Genomic DNA, 13,116 nt, shown 5'->3' on the forward strand with positions numbered 1-13,116 from the left:
GTGGGCCAAAGTATCTGTGAGCCAAAGTATCTGTGAGTTTTTTCCCCGAAGTCAACGCGAACGGACTGCACGTACTGAGGCAGCGGAAAATGCAGGAAAAATTGCTAGAAAAATCAGAGGACAGCATGTGCGGGAAACTCCGACCAACCGAATAACTGTGCGATCGACTTGATTCCTGCAGCTGCCGCGGAAATTCAGCGGAGTTGTGGATTTTTTCGCACTGAAAAATTCTCGGCTTACGCGCGCCTGTGTGTGTGAGTGTGTATCCGCGTCCGTGTAAAGGGCGCAGCTCGGCGAAAAACAACACCCAGAAAATGAGCAATTCCAGCCTGCCATCGCGCTATTAATTAAATTGAAATTAATTGCAGTTCAAAGCGTCAAACTCAACGGGTTTTCTTTGTTTTTTGCGCAACTCGCAGCTCTGAAAATTCAATAAGCACGTAAATTCCAGCACACACACATACGACCCCAGCCGCGCACGCACACCGACACAACGCTGCTGAGCTGGGCGACAGAACGAGAAAGAGAGAAGGCAAGTGTAGATGTGGACTTTGTCCCCCTCTTACACCCCCTTTTTGAGCGCCCTCCCCATCGTTGTTGTTGTTGGGCCAGGCACAAGGACGCACACACACACCCAGCCTCCCAGCTCACGCATACATACATGCTCCCCGACAAAGAGCCAGGGTTTTTCGGCCGTCTTCCTCTTCCTTTTCGGTAAACAGGTGCCGCGCCTTGTGCCGTTACTTTCGGTGGGGCTTCGTGTTTTGGCAACACATGTTTACCTTTTTAACACTCGCAGTGTGGGCCCAAATGTCATTAAAATAAGAGTAGGAGGGTTAAGAGCGGGAAAGAGAGAGTGAGAGTGCTGTGAATGAAAGATTCAGATTAACGGGAATTATTCAAAATATTTACGCAAATTGCACAGTGAAAAGTATACATAAAATAAACGTAATTAAATCTACTTAGACAATAGCTATGCATATATTTATATTTTGTAGCACTTCTTAATTAATACATTTTCAAGACAACTCGTTAGCCCTATACTTTTTTGCAAAAATGTTTTTATTTCTTTTATCATGAAAACTTTTGACAAACATGAAAACTAGAAAAAGCTTTATAACTGTTAGAATAAAACTTAGAACTAGTTTTTTTATTCGGTTAAAATAGGTTTGTTTTGAAAAATAACCACTCTTTTTTACGTTCTTCTCCGCCTTCTTATCGCCCGTTTTCACATTTCCTTGCACACAACGCTCCAAATTCAGGTCATTGCATTTGTTTGACTTGCCACCCATGGAACCACCCACTCACACCCCTCATTCTCGCTGTCCCTTTCTTTTGCCCTCGTCCTGCGTGCGAATGTTGATTTTTCAATAGATATCGCTTTCGATTTACTCGACAGTCTGTTAAAAGACAACTTTTTGTTATTTTCCGCCTTATTGGACTCTTAAGTTTAATCGCTTCATGAGGTCAGCGCATTTTCGTACTCCATACCTCGTATCTCTATTTGCATAGTGACGAAACTCAATAATCACGCTCTGCAAAAGGACCGAAACTGAACACAGGGAAATGGAAAACGTGATAACAAAGAAACAAAGAATACTGTTACACGGTTCATATAACGGTTTTGGTATCTGTATCTAGAATGCAGCACAAACAGCTAGAAATCAAGTAGGGATCGTTGAGGAAATGGTAACAGTCTTTACTGCATAAGATGGTCAATTTTAAATTACATTTGACTTACCCTTAAATATATCTTTTTATAAGATATTATTTTAATCAACTATTCTGTCCAATTAAGATACAGTAGTTAAGAACTTCGGTATGGTGATTCTTCGTTCTGTGGGAGTTTTGACTGTATTCTATATTTATACACCGCTTACATGCCCTCCTTATCAGCAGAACAGAGTGCATGTGTGTGCGTGATCTGGGCGAGGGGGAGGGAACGCGGCAGAGATAAGCCAGCGACAACACACTTGACTGAAGCGAACGAAACCGAAGCCGATAAAAATACCCGTTTGTTAGCATAGCCGCTCGTTCATTTTTTGGCAACTCAACCACCCTTCTGACATCATCATTGGAGTTTTTGGGGTCGAATCAAAGTGTCTGTTTAAGCTTGTAAGACTAGGTTCTTTAAATAATACAACAGAACAAAAATCCTATTTTTCTACTTATCATTTATAAACAAATGTATCAGGAAAATGTACATTTTGAGAGCTTGCATAAAAATATAGCGATAAAGAGAAAACGTTTATATTATTAAAGGCATCGTCTGCATGATGCAAACTAAGAAAAAAAATTCGAAACATTCTTTTTTTTTATGAATTTTGGGTTTATACTTGCATTGAACTTTAATTATACACTAAATTGAAATATTTGATAATTTGTAAATCGTAAATCAATAATAAGTAGATCACTTCGAAACCGAATCTAGAACTAATTTGCTAGTGAGACCTATAAACATTGGTTGAGTTCGCATTTATTACTATTAAAATCGGTTCAGATTTTCTTTTGGTCATGCTTGAAATACCTCAGCCTAGATATGGCGAATGTCGAAGCCATCACACGGATGCACAGTTCGAAATGGAAGAAAGGAAGAAAATAGAGGCCGAAGTAGAAACAAAACTTGACTTGGACTGTTGGCTAAAAGCGAACGAGTTAATCGTGCAGATGAAATGGGTCAACAGTGGACATTGGAGAGACAATCTGTCGTTGTATCCCAGAGATACACAGATACAACACACAAGATTCGCTGACAGCCGCATTGGGCCCGGCTAAATTAAGTTGCCGGCCAACTTCCAAGCCATATAGCCAAGCTCACAGCCTATACATATTTTATTTGCGATCTCAATTCGCTTTGTTAGCTTTCTGTGTTTTTTTTTCCGTTCCATGAAAGTCGGGGAAAAGCGGTGAACAAATAATAAAATGAGGGTGGTCGGAACTCGTTGGATACGCGTTCCACCCTTGTTCTTCTTTGTTTTTCGGTGGTTTAATTGAAATTTGTTGTCTCTGCCAGTGATTTACACTCGTTAGCAGGTTTTCTGGTTTTGGTCAAAGCATAAAACCATTTCCATTTCCGTTTTGAGCAGCCTGAAAAATCAAAATGTATCTGGTGTCACGGGCTGTCATGTGCTGCATATAAATTAAGCACAGTTAATGTGCTTAAGCACAGGTACATTGGCATTCAGATAATTCCTATCAATGGTAGACTGATTGTTCGAAAGTTTTGGAAGAAAACTTTGATGATTTAAAATTTAAAAAAGTAAAAAATGTATAGTTATAAAATATGGTACTGCATATTCTCATGCGAAGAGTGTTCAAAATCGTTCTTTTAGCATGCTCTTTACAAATCTAAGTCAAGGGGCCTATATCAAAAAACAACCCGACTCTCAAGAACTTTTATCTTTTCCTTTTCCTTGCCTTGCACATGATTTTTGCAATCTCTAGATAGCTTTTATCGGGCTTTGTTCAGCAAATTGCCATAATTTGTTGTAAATTCCATTCAAGTTGTTGCCACCAAGGCGAGGGAGGGGGCATGGGGTTGGTTGGCTGTCTAATCAATACCCATAGCCACTTGTTTGTTCAGTCAAAGTCTTGTCCAGCTGTCACTTGGTTTGTTTGTCAACGAGCTTTATTTTCCATTTCGTACTGTGCATGGGTCTTGTTCATATGCGACTATATCTGTGTGTATCGGGGTATCTGCCAGCTACCTGTGACAATACTAATTGATTTCCACACAGATACAGTCTCATTCCACGTTTCTATTGCGGTTTGTTGTGTTTTTCATGAGTTTTTTCTTCTTCATATTTTCCTTGGGTTCGTGGTTTGCGGTGCAAACTAGAAAATAATTCGGTAAAGTCGCAGACGTTACGTATCTTGTAAAAATAGTTTTTGCGGCTGATATGTTAGTTCAAAGGAAGGTTTATCAAGTTAGTTTCTAGTTAGGCAAGCCTCTGGGTTAAAGCAAGATAATTAAATAACATTCAAGGAGTGCATTATATCGAACAACGGGTTCTATAGGATGCCCGCTCACATCGAGCGCAGATAGCAATTAAGCGATTCTGAAGATTCTAAGGAATATTATCTGCTGACATGAAGAAAACCCAGACGACGAAGGGCTGGCTCAGGCAAAAATTTTGCCATCACATGTCCCTCTATATATCTTACTCTGCTCCGATACCCCTATACCTCCGAGTGTGTGCCATAAAGAAAGGCTGTATACAGTGAAATAAACAAAGAGCCGAGTCATATAAAAGAGCAACGCGCTGTGGTGGTTGGGCTGTTGGTGGGTATGGGTACGCGTGAGGTGGGGGACTTTAAATAAATATTTTAATGAACTGCACTAAAGGCTGTGCCGACGCCTAAAAAGAGTTGACTTTGAAACGCACTGACTTGCTGCCAGTAGCTACAACTACAAGAAAAATCCGCCTGACTGACAGACAAGCGGAGTGCATCCTTTTATACGCACATACTCGCACATCAATTCTGTGTGTGCATTTTATTTTTAACCCACTGTAAAACGTGAAAAAAATGCAAGAGGTGCGGGGAGTTGGAGGGGGAAGCCATGTACCATGTGGGATGTAAAAAAGATTTTTTCGTTGAAGTTTTAATTTTTCTTTCTTTCCACTATACAAACACCCAGCTGCAATTGTTGTTTCCCGGGCTTTGCCCTGTTCCTCATTTGCCTGCCTTATTTTTCGAAGAAATCTTCGAGTGATTCATCTTTTTCCTCACGGAGCAGTCGCTGGGGAATTATTAAAGATGCTGGAGATACAGTTTAATTGAGATGCATTTCGTATACAAAATAGATCAATACAATTGAGTTCAAGATTGCGATTGCCTAAATTGAAAGTTAACATGGTTATTATATATGATTTTATGAAATAAATGTTGAAAAAGGATGGAGTGAGAAGACCAATTGAAAATAAAAATTTGATTAAATGGCTTAAGGGAGCTGTCAATAAAGTATTGCCGTTCTTCCAGAAAAATACTCTAAAGAAACATTCATAAAAAAAAGAACCATTATTTATTTATTTAGTTCAAATAATCTTCAATATCTTAACAGAACGCATTTTTAAATTGCAAAAATACAAAAAGGTTCAAAAAAGTTAGTACATTCAAATTACCCCTTTCCTGAAATATTCCACATAAAACCAAGCCCCATCCCGACCTTCTCAAACACACCTAGAAAGGCTCCGAAACTTAATTAATAAACCATGAATTTATGTCACTCGACAGCATATAAAAGTCATAAAACTTTGATGGGTTACCAGCTCGCACAACTTTCTGGGTCAAACACACTCGCACAATGCATCAGATACATAGATACATATATGAAGTAACACGAAAGATACATAAACAGGAGGCAGAAACTTCCATCTCCTGTACTTAGAAACTTGTTAAACTTTTCTTGACAAACGACAAACTCAACTTCAGTGCTCAACTTTGGCTGCCAGTGATTAAGACGGACAGATTTACGGCAGATGGGGCACATCATTCGCCAATTTGAGCCCAGGAATGCAGAGAGGTATGCAGCCAATAAGGCGTAGTAGTTATGGAACATATAGGTGGCTACTTGGCCAAGCGGATTTGGTCAGAGCCAAACTTGTCTCAGCTAGCGGTGCTTCAACCCCATTCTGCGACTTGCAGTTACTATGTAGTTGTCCCCAGGACAACTTCCATAAGTCGCAGAGATCCGCAGATCATTAATATTGTGGGTTCGTCTGACTGATTACCGCTTTAGGTTCTTTATGGTTAAGAATCACATGAAGTAGGGCTCGCCCAATTAAGAACAAGAGCTGAGCCATTGTTTGTTGGATTGGTGTAAGTTTATTACTTAGACTATTGTCTTTAGGTTCGGAATTTTAAAAAACTTTTTTTTATTGATCTTGCTTTTAAGAAAAAATCAACTACGATAACTACTTTAGTTGCAACCATACTTGTTGTGCTGGGCACAAGAGTTCTATCGCTATTCTATTTATGATCCCAGAAATAGCAATGATAAATGTTAAGGAAAAACATGGATTAATTCTCTGAGCAATGTTATTTTTGCTCAAATGCTAATTAGTTGTATTATTTATGACAAAACGTGACTTATGCGAACTGAGAATCCCAACTGAAGGGGATATCTGCTACTTAAGTTCGTGTGGACATGGTGAATGCATACATGAGAAAGAGTTTCCTCAATCCCTGCAGATAGAGTTTCGTTATCGCAGCAGCAGTAGACCCTATCCCATGAATGGCTGCCCGAAAAGTCTGCGGTTCATTGAACGCCGTCGAGTTTGGTTATCATGCCAACACATGCTTTATAGTGTCTCCTACAACCTGACTGTATTCATAGAAGGGACTCGCATCGCATCGTAAATTCACACATTTCACGCCCCATTCAACCTTATGGATGGGGATGGCATCGGCATCCTGTATCTTGCAAATTGACAGCCAGCCGGCCACGTTCGCATTCAAATTTACGAGTCAAGACATAAATAAATGCTTCTTGGCGAATGGATGTTTCTTCATAATTTTTCCACATTTTATTATTATTTTTTCTGCCTATCTTCTATGGTCTGCCCACAGCATAATTGGCGCCAAACTTCTTTCCCGCTCTATCTATGTTTTTGTATGTAGGTTGGCGATGACTTCAAGTTTTGGAGTAGTACTCTTTTTGTTTTTTTTTCGTGGAACGTGGGCTGTCCACGTGGGTAGGCTTTTCGGGGCCCGTCAAACTTGATCGGCCTAGACAAGCGGCACACGAGAAACAAGAAGCAGAAAAAGTAGTCCCATTTGATTTGCCGCCTTTCCACTCAAACACATTTCTCTTGTTTATGCCCCGTGGGTCGCTTTTGATAAGCTTATTTATTTTCACAGGTGGCCTACTAATTTCTTTTTACCATTTCTCAATTTCAGTCTTAGTATTTTGGTGTTTTACGAGCTTTAAATGTTTTAAATAATTCCAGGCGGTCATTTATTTGGTTTATTGTTTGGGTCTTATATGATTTTAATTTTCTTTGAGAAAAAGAGTCTGAGTGTCGCCCACTGCTTTTGTGTCATTTATTATGTGATATGCAAGATATGGTTTCGAAGAACTTACTATCTTTCTGAAACGGGTATTTGTAGCCACCGCCTACGTTTTTCTGAAGTTGTATGCACTCTTCTTACCGAGGCTGCCATATAAATGGAATAATCATTTCATAAATAGATGCATAATAGTTTTTATAAGACATTTAAGGTTTATAAGTTTGGGAAGCTTAATTGATTGATTGTTGGGTAAAAGGGTATAGGTGGAGCTCGCAAGTGAGATCAGAAACAGTCGCCCAGGAGATTTCGTATTTTCATCTATCTGATAGTCGAGGCCCTCGACACTTTCTCTTGCTTAACTTTAGGTTCCCTACATTATTTCCCACATATTCATTTTGTAATCACTTATGATGTCTAACGAGATGTTCTTCTTCCAATCTTTGTAGGAAAACGATGCCAAATCCAGAGGAACTTCGATGAGAAATAAAGTGCCACACATGAGTGTTGTAAAAGTTAATGCGCCTAAAAAGTAAATTCAGCCAAACCAAAATAAATTATGCCCGAAGAATTCGAGATCGGACTGAGGATCTCAAGAGGAACTATTAGACTCGAGAAAAAATTGAAGCAAATGTGAAACATATGTGCGTATGTGCGTGTGGGGAGTTGCAGCTTCAAATTTTTCGTTATTGTTCTTTTCTGGCAACGAATTGAAATTCAATTAAGCACTTGCACAGACAATAAAAGAAATAAACAGAGCCAGCTGAGCAATTTAATTAACGAGACAACCGAAACGAACCCAGTAACCATTCCAAAAGCATTTAGCACAAGCTTCCACGAAGACAACAGGGCCACAGAACGGGAACTAGCAACTAATCAGGCTCAACCTATGCCACATCCCTAGCAGGTCCCAACCCAGTGATAAGCAAGATTCTCGTCTACAAAATGTCCCTGGCCGACATGGGCACAGCCTCTCGATCCGCCGGTGGCGGAGGAGGCGGACGACACTACGATCTCTCCACGGGCGGAAGTGGAGGTCATCCGGTGGGTGGTCTGCCCGGGGGTCGTATGACGCACTCCCTCAGCACTCCTTCCGGGGTAGATGGCACTCCCTCAACCCCCCGGCATCGAGGCGGGAAGAAGCTAACGGTTCGCATCCAGATGCTGGACGACTCGATCACCATGTTCCAAGTGCAGGTAAGCTTTGTGTCTACTTAATTTGGTTTTAGCTGTTGAGCAAACTTAAATATTGCACAGAACCCATTAGAAAATATTTTTAGAAGCGGCACTTAAATGCCAACTTAAATGGTAGTAGAGCTCGAATTCTAGAGAATTTCTATTAGAAAGTAAAACTAAAACCATGACGTTATTTTCATTTCGCCATTAGACTGAAACTTGTAACTGTTGGGATGATTACAAATCGAAATTTCTCTGCCGTATACAGAAATAAACGAAAAATAGATTTCCCTCGATTCCTGTCTCTCTCTAAAATTATCTTACCCAGGAAGCACCTGTCGAAACGGAAGTAATCCGTTAAATGAAAATTCCATAAATGCATCTTCATTTGCACACAACTTTAAATGAATGTGGAGCATGGAGCACTAACAAACAATTTTACGTGAAAATGGGTAAAATATAAGAGAAGCTACTTTTAATTAAATGTGGACTCGAAACCGTCCGGAAAAGGCAGAAAAAATGAGGATATGGGGGAAGGCTGGGATTTATGCGACAAAAGGCCTAAGGTTTCTGGTGGGCGTGGCACCCGGTTTGTTTGGCACGAGGCCAAAAAACGAAAAATTCTTTCGCTGCTTTCCCGTGGCAAACAAGCTGAGATCAACAGGGAATGTGGGATGTGGATGCAGGGGATGGATGCAGATGCAGTACATCCGTTCTTCGGTCCAGGCATCGCCCTTCGTTTTCCGTTTAATGTGGCTACTTCAACAGCTTCGCATAGATTTTTGGGTAGAAGAACTATTGTCGGTCCATACAAATTTAAAAGTAACATCTCCAATAAGTGACAACCACAGAATAAATACTTTATTAGTATAAATATTATTATTTTAGATGCCAGTAATGTAGCTTTAAAATAAATCCGACTTCTATAGCAACTATCTAACGACTTTCCTATTATTTGATTATTACTAACTTTATAAAACACATCGCATCAATAAAAGCAAATACCGGGTATTTTGTTGTCGAGGCGTCCGAATATCTCTCAGCACCATGTTTTTATAGAAGAATGATTCGCTCGGGGTCTTTGAACTGCTGGCAGCTTTGGCTGCACTTGCCTGATTGTAGACCACAAATCGCATTAATGCAACTGAATTTCCCAAAAATACTTTTGGCTTACTTCTTTTTCACTCCTCGTGGGGCATCCTCTCACTCGCATTCTTTGCCCTGTTGTCAGGCACTTTAGGTTGGTTAATGGGTTCTGTCGTAGTTTGCGCAGTTTGTTCATGTTGCTGTTGTTCTTTGCGCCACTTCCTGGCTCCATTAGCCGGCCTAGTGAAAGGCTTAGAAATTTTTTCTTCGCATTTCAAGTGGCCACGCCCAAATGCGTACACTCAAAAAAATCTTTTCTAAAATTTATATTTATATTTCTCTTTAATGTTTAGTCCAAAAACTAAATCTACATTCTTAAGCTTAACCCAAAACAAAACAAATTTACAAGTCAAGTTGAATTTGTATTTCAGATATGTCAAAATTAGTTCGTATATTATGGATTTACCTTATTGCTCAGAGCTCAAATATTTTGCTCTGATTGAAGATTTTCTTTGTTTTTTGGAAAAAGTGTGTTCTGCATGTTTTCAAAATTCTTGAAATTTGATTGCGAGTGTAACCAGCAGCTTTGCCTGAAACGGTAGACACATTCCAAAGGCTTCAACAGGCGAACAAGAGGGCCAGCGAGAAGTGGAAATGTTTCAGGGCAACATCAAAATGGTTGCCATTGTTTGGGTGGTTTTCGGTTGGGGCAAGTGGAGTGGCCGGGGGTTGTGGTTTTGGACTGCTGGTTCGGGATGGGGTTGGCTAGAGCCACCGGGTGTTCTACTATTCGTCGTTGGGCTTCTGGGCTAACCTTTTCGTGAAACAGTTGTACTTGAGGCAATGCCCCAGCTCGGTAAATGATGTTTCTGGCACTCGCTATCTGCATTCTTCTCTTGACATTTCCCTCTTTTGCATTTGCCCTTGGCAAACTCAACATTTTATCCGAAACAAGCAGTAGTAGCAAGTGCTGTTGTATCTGCTTTTTCCACTGGCATTGCTGAAGATATCTTAAGATTTGAAGACCTGAATTTGTTTGCGCAGAAAAAAAATATGTTTGAAAATAAAACAATACAAATGAGAACAATCGAACAGAAAACTATAAGTATTCGGTTGGATTTCAGCTGGAAAATATTATTTTCCCCATTACTATGCAAGCGCGATGTTAAAAAAAATTCATGAAAATTCTCTGTGTAGTAAATCAAATGTCCCCATCAGCTGAATCCCTTTTTCTTGTCGCATTAAAAATTCAATCATGTCGCAATTTTGCCGTGCACAGAAATTCTCGTAAAGCACAGAGTACATGTAACATACTATATATATTGACATGGTTGCATTTTTTAAAAACCCAAGCCTTGAGAGGGTCCGTGTCACCCATACCTTGTAGATTCATTTTACCAACTTTAGGTCTGGTTTTTGCCAGTTTATGTTTGTGTTCTGGCCCCAAACTAGAAACGAATATTGTTGCATGGTCGGTCAACTGCATTATTAATCAGGGTTTCTAATGGATTTTGTGGCTTGTAAACGGTAATATGGTTCTGAATGTGAATGAGGTACGTGAATAGCACGAGGACGATGAGGATGTGGTTAAAGCTTGTAGCTTGTGGTCAGCTTCTGACCAGTTTAATTTTGAATTTAAAAGGGAATATTGCATTCCATTTTAAACACAGTGAACTGCACTATATGAAAACAAAAAAATATTTGCATTGTTCTTTTTGTTCTCCTCTCCCCCTACTACCTATATTTGTGTACATAAAATATTTTATTTTCCTATTTCAGAACTTTAAATTAGGAACAAATTTTCTTGTTTGCCTAATTTTACGATTTTCACCAACTCTGTTGAATTTTGCTTTTTACGCCAAACCCTTTATTTATCTAACAAAAGCATTTTTGTTTTGCCCAATTCTGTGCTTGTGCATCTCTTTCCCGTGGGTGCAAACAATATTAAAAAGCTTATCTCGATGGGTTGAGTGAGTTTTGCTGATAATGCAGAATAATAAAAGTCCATTTGAAAATGTAGAAAGCTATGGCGCAAATAATAGGCGTTTATGGAATCTGAAGGTTGAATAAGTAAACAAATCGATTTTCCGGAATGTGGTTGTAACAATGCCTTTCCTTTAACAGGAAAATGTAATAATTAATCACAATAAGCCTTGTCGAATAAGTTTATCTTAGAAACTTCAGTTTCAAACTCTCTTTACCAAATTATCTTATTTTTTGCAAAGTTAGGCATTAGTTTGTAATCGAGGCCCCGACTTGACATTTATGAATCGATGGGGTTATTTGAGGCCATTCGATAGGCAAGGACAATACAAGTGGAACGAGATGAGAGGTAACGCCCTCCTTAACCACTTTTTCGCCTCTCGGGATTCGTTGCCGCAGATTCGCATGCACTAAAAAAATGAAATACCTATTATTGATTAGGAAACGGTTTAAAAGTGTCCTTTTGGTTGCAGGTAGTGAGCAGTATAAGTCGGAACCGTTTCGAATTGCACAACTATTGCTTTCCAGCAATAATCGGTGAACTAATATATTAGTTCTATAGAAGAAAAAAATTAAATCTCGTAGTTTTAGATCAAACCAAGTATACATTTTTGGCAAGTGTAGTGACGGCACCTGCATGCACGGGTTTCCATGCTAATGCTCCTTGTCCCGCTTCTGCCTCTCGATGGCGACAAATTGAACAACCGACAATCGTGGGCCAACTTTTCGCTTCGGTCTGACTATATGTAGGTGTACATGAGCTGGTGGAAAGGGTTGCTTGCATTGAAAAGCTTCCTGTCGTTGTGCCATTTCCGTTCTCGGTGCCTGCAGAAGTCGCCAAAGTTAATTGGTTTGTTTTGTAGTTGGAGAAGATCCTAAAATTGGCCCAAAAAGATAAATGGCTCTGAGGGACCAGGCTCCCAATGAATGGCCAGCATACATATACGTGTGAGCCAGTATGTCTGGGCCAGGAAAATGTCAGCTTGGGCGTGGCGGTAGCCTCATTCTGGCTTCTAGCTGCGAAAACGGGAAACAATGACTGCGGTTGTAGGGGAAGAAGGGGAATGCAGGCGACTCTCAGAAGAACTTTGGCACACAATCATGGTGACTCTCTTTCCTCTCTTGTTTGTCAAATTAATTAAAATATCCTGGAATGAGAGTGGTTTCAGAAATTGTGCAAATAAAATTGTAGTTGACAATTAGTGGAAATTGTTTCACCGACCGCACATTTTTTTTTAGTTCTTGACGGGCCACCAAATTGCGTTTGTGACAATGAAAAGCTCTATAAATTGCACGAATGGGGTCGCAACAATGCTATAACTAGGTGTCCGACTAAACAGCGGTCTTCGGAAAGTCCTGAAACTGCCAAAATTTATTGTAGTTGTCATCACATAAATTTTATTCTTGTCTGCCCTGAGGTTAATTTTCACAATTAAATATCGTTTCATTTAAATTTTGGTTTTTAGATTCAACTTCTTTTATTATGAATTATTATTTATACCCTCTATTAAAATTTATACCCTTGCAGAGGGTATTATAACTTTGGCCAAAAGTTTGTAATGCCGTGAAGGAGACCCCATTAGGGAGTCGAGATAGCTATAAAATCTTTCCAAATCTTATTCTTGTATTCATACCTTAATCAGGGTAAAATCCGATCGGACGTCTATGTCCTATAGCTTCCATGGGAACAATTGGTTATTGGATATTACCTGTTCTCAGCCCTGGCTAGAGCCATTAATTATACCCATTACTCGAAGAGTAAAAGGGTATATTGTATTCGTGCTATTTATTAAGTCCTTATTTCCTAAATTTACGTAATTATTGTTAGGTCATCTTTTTTGAACAGTTTAACTTCCATACAGA

At 39.6% G+C, this 13,116-nt stretch overlaps 1 protein-coding gene across 5 annotated transcripts in view; it reads left to right on the forward strand.

The window, feature by feature from the left end:
- Cdep (Chondrocyte-derived ezrin-like domain containing protein) overlaps positions 1–13,116 on the forward strand; it is a 37,083-nt gene continuing 23,967 nt past the window's right edge. The window contains exons 1-2 of one of the 5 annotated variants that reach the window (XM_017154454.3): positions 1–532; positions 7,458–8,205. In XM_017154454.3, the coding sequence (XP_017009943.2) occupies positions 7,954–8,205 (252 nt within the window). In that variant the 5' untranslated portion in view covers positions 1–532; positions 7,458–7,953. The remainder of the gene's footprint in view (positions 533–7,457; positions 8,206–13,116) is intronic. The other 4 variants (XM_070217832.1, XM_017154456.3, XM_070217834.1 and 1 more) reach the window with 4 other exon arrangements.

The sequence above is a fragment of the Drosophila takahashii genome, chromosome 3R (genome assembly GCF_030179915.1).
Source record: "Drosophila takahashii strain IR98-3 E-12201 chromosome 3R, DtakHiC1v2, whole genome shotgun sequence".
In the NCBI taxonomy this organism is placed as follows: domain Eukaryota; kingdom Metazoa; phylum Arthropoda; class Insecta; order Diptera; family Drosophilidae; genus Drosophila; species Drosophila takahashii.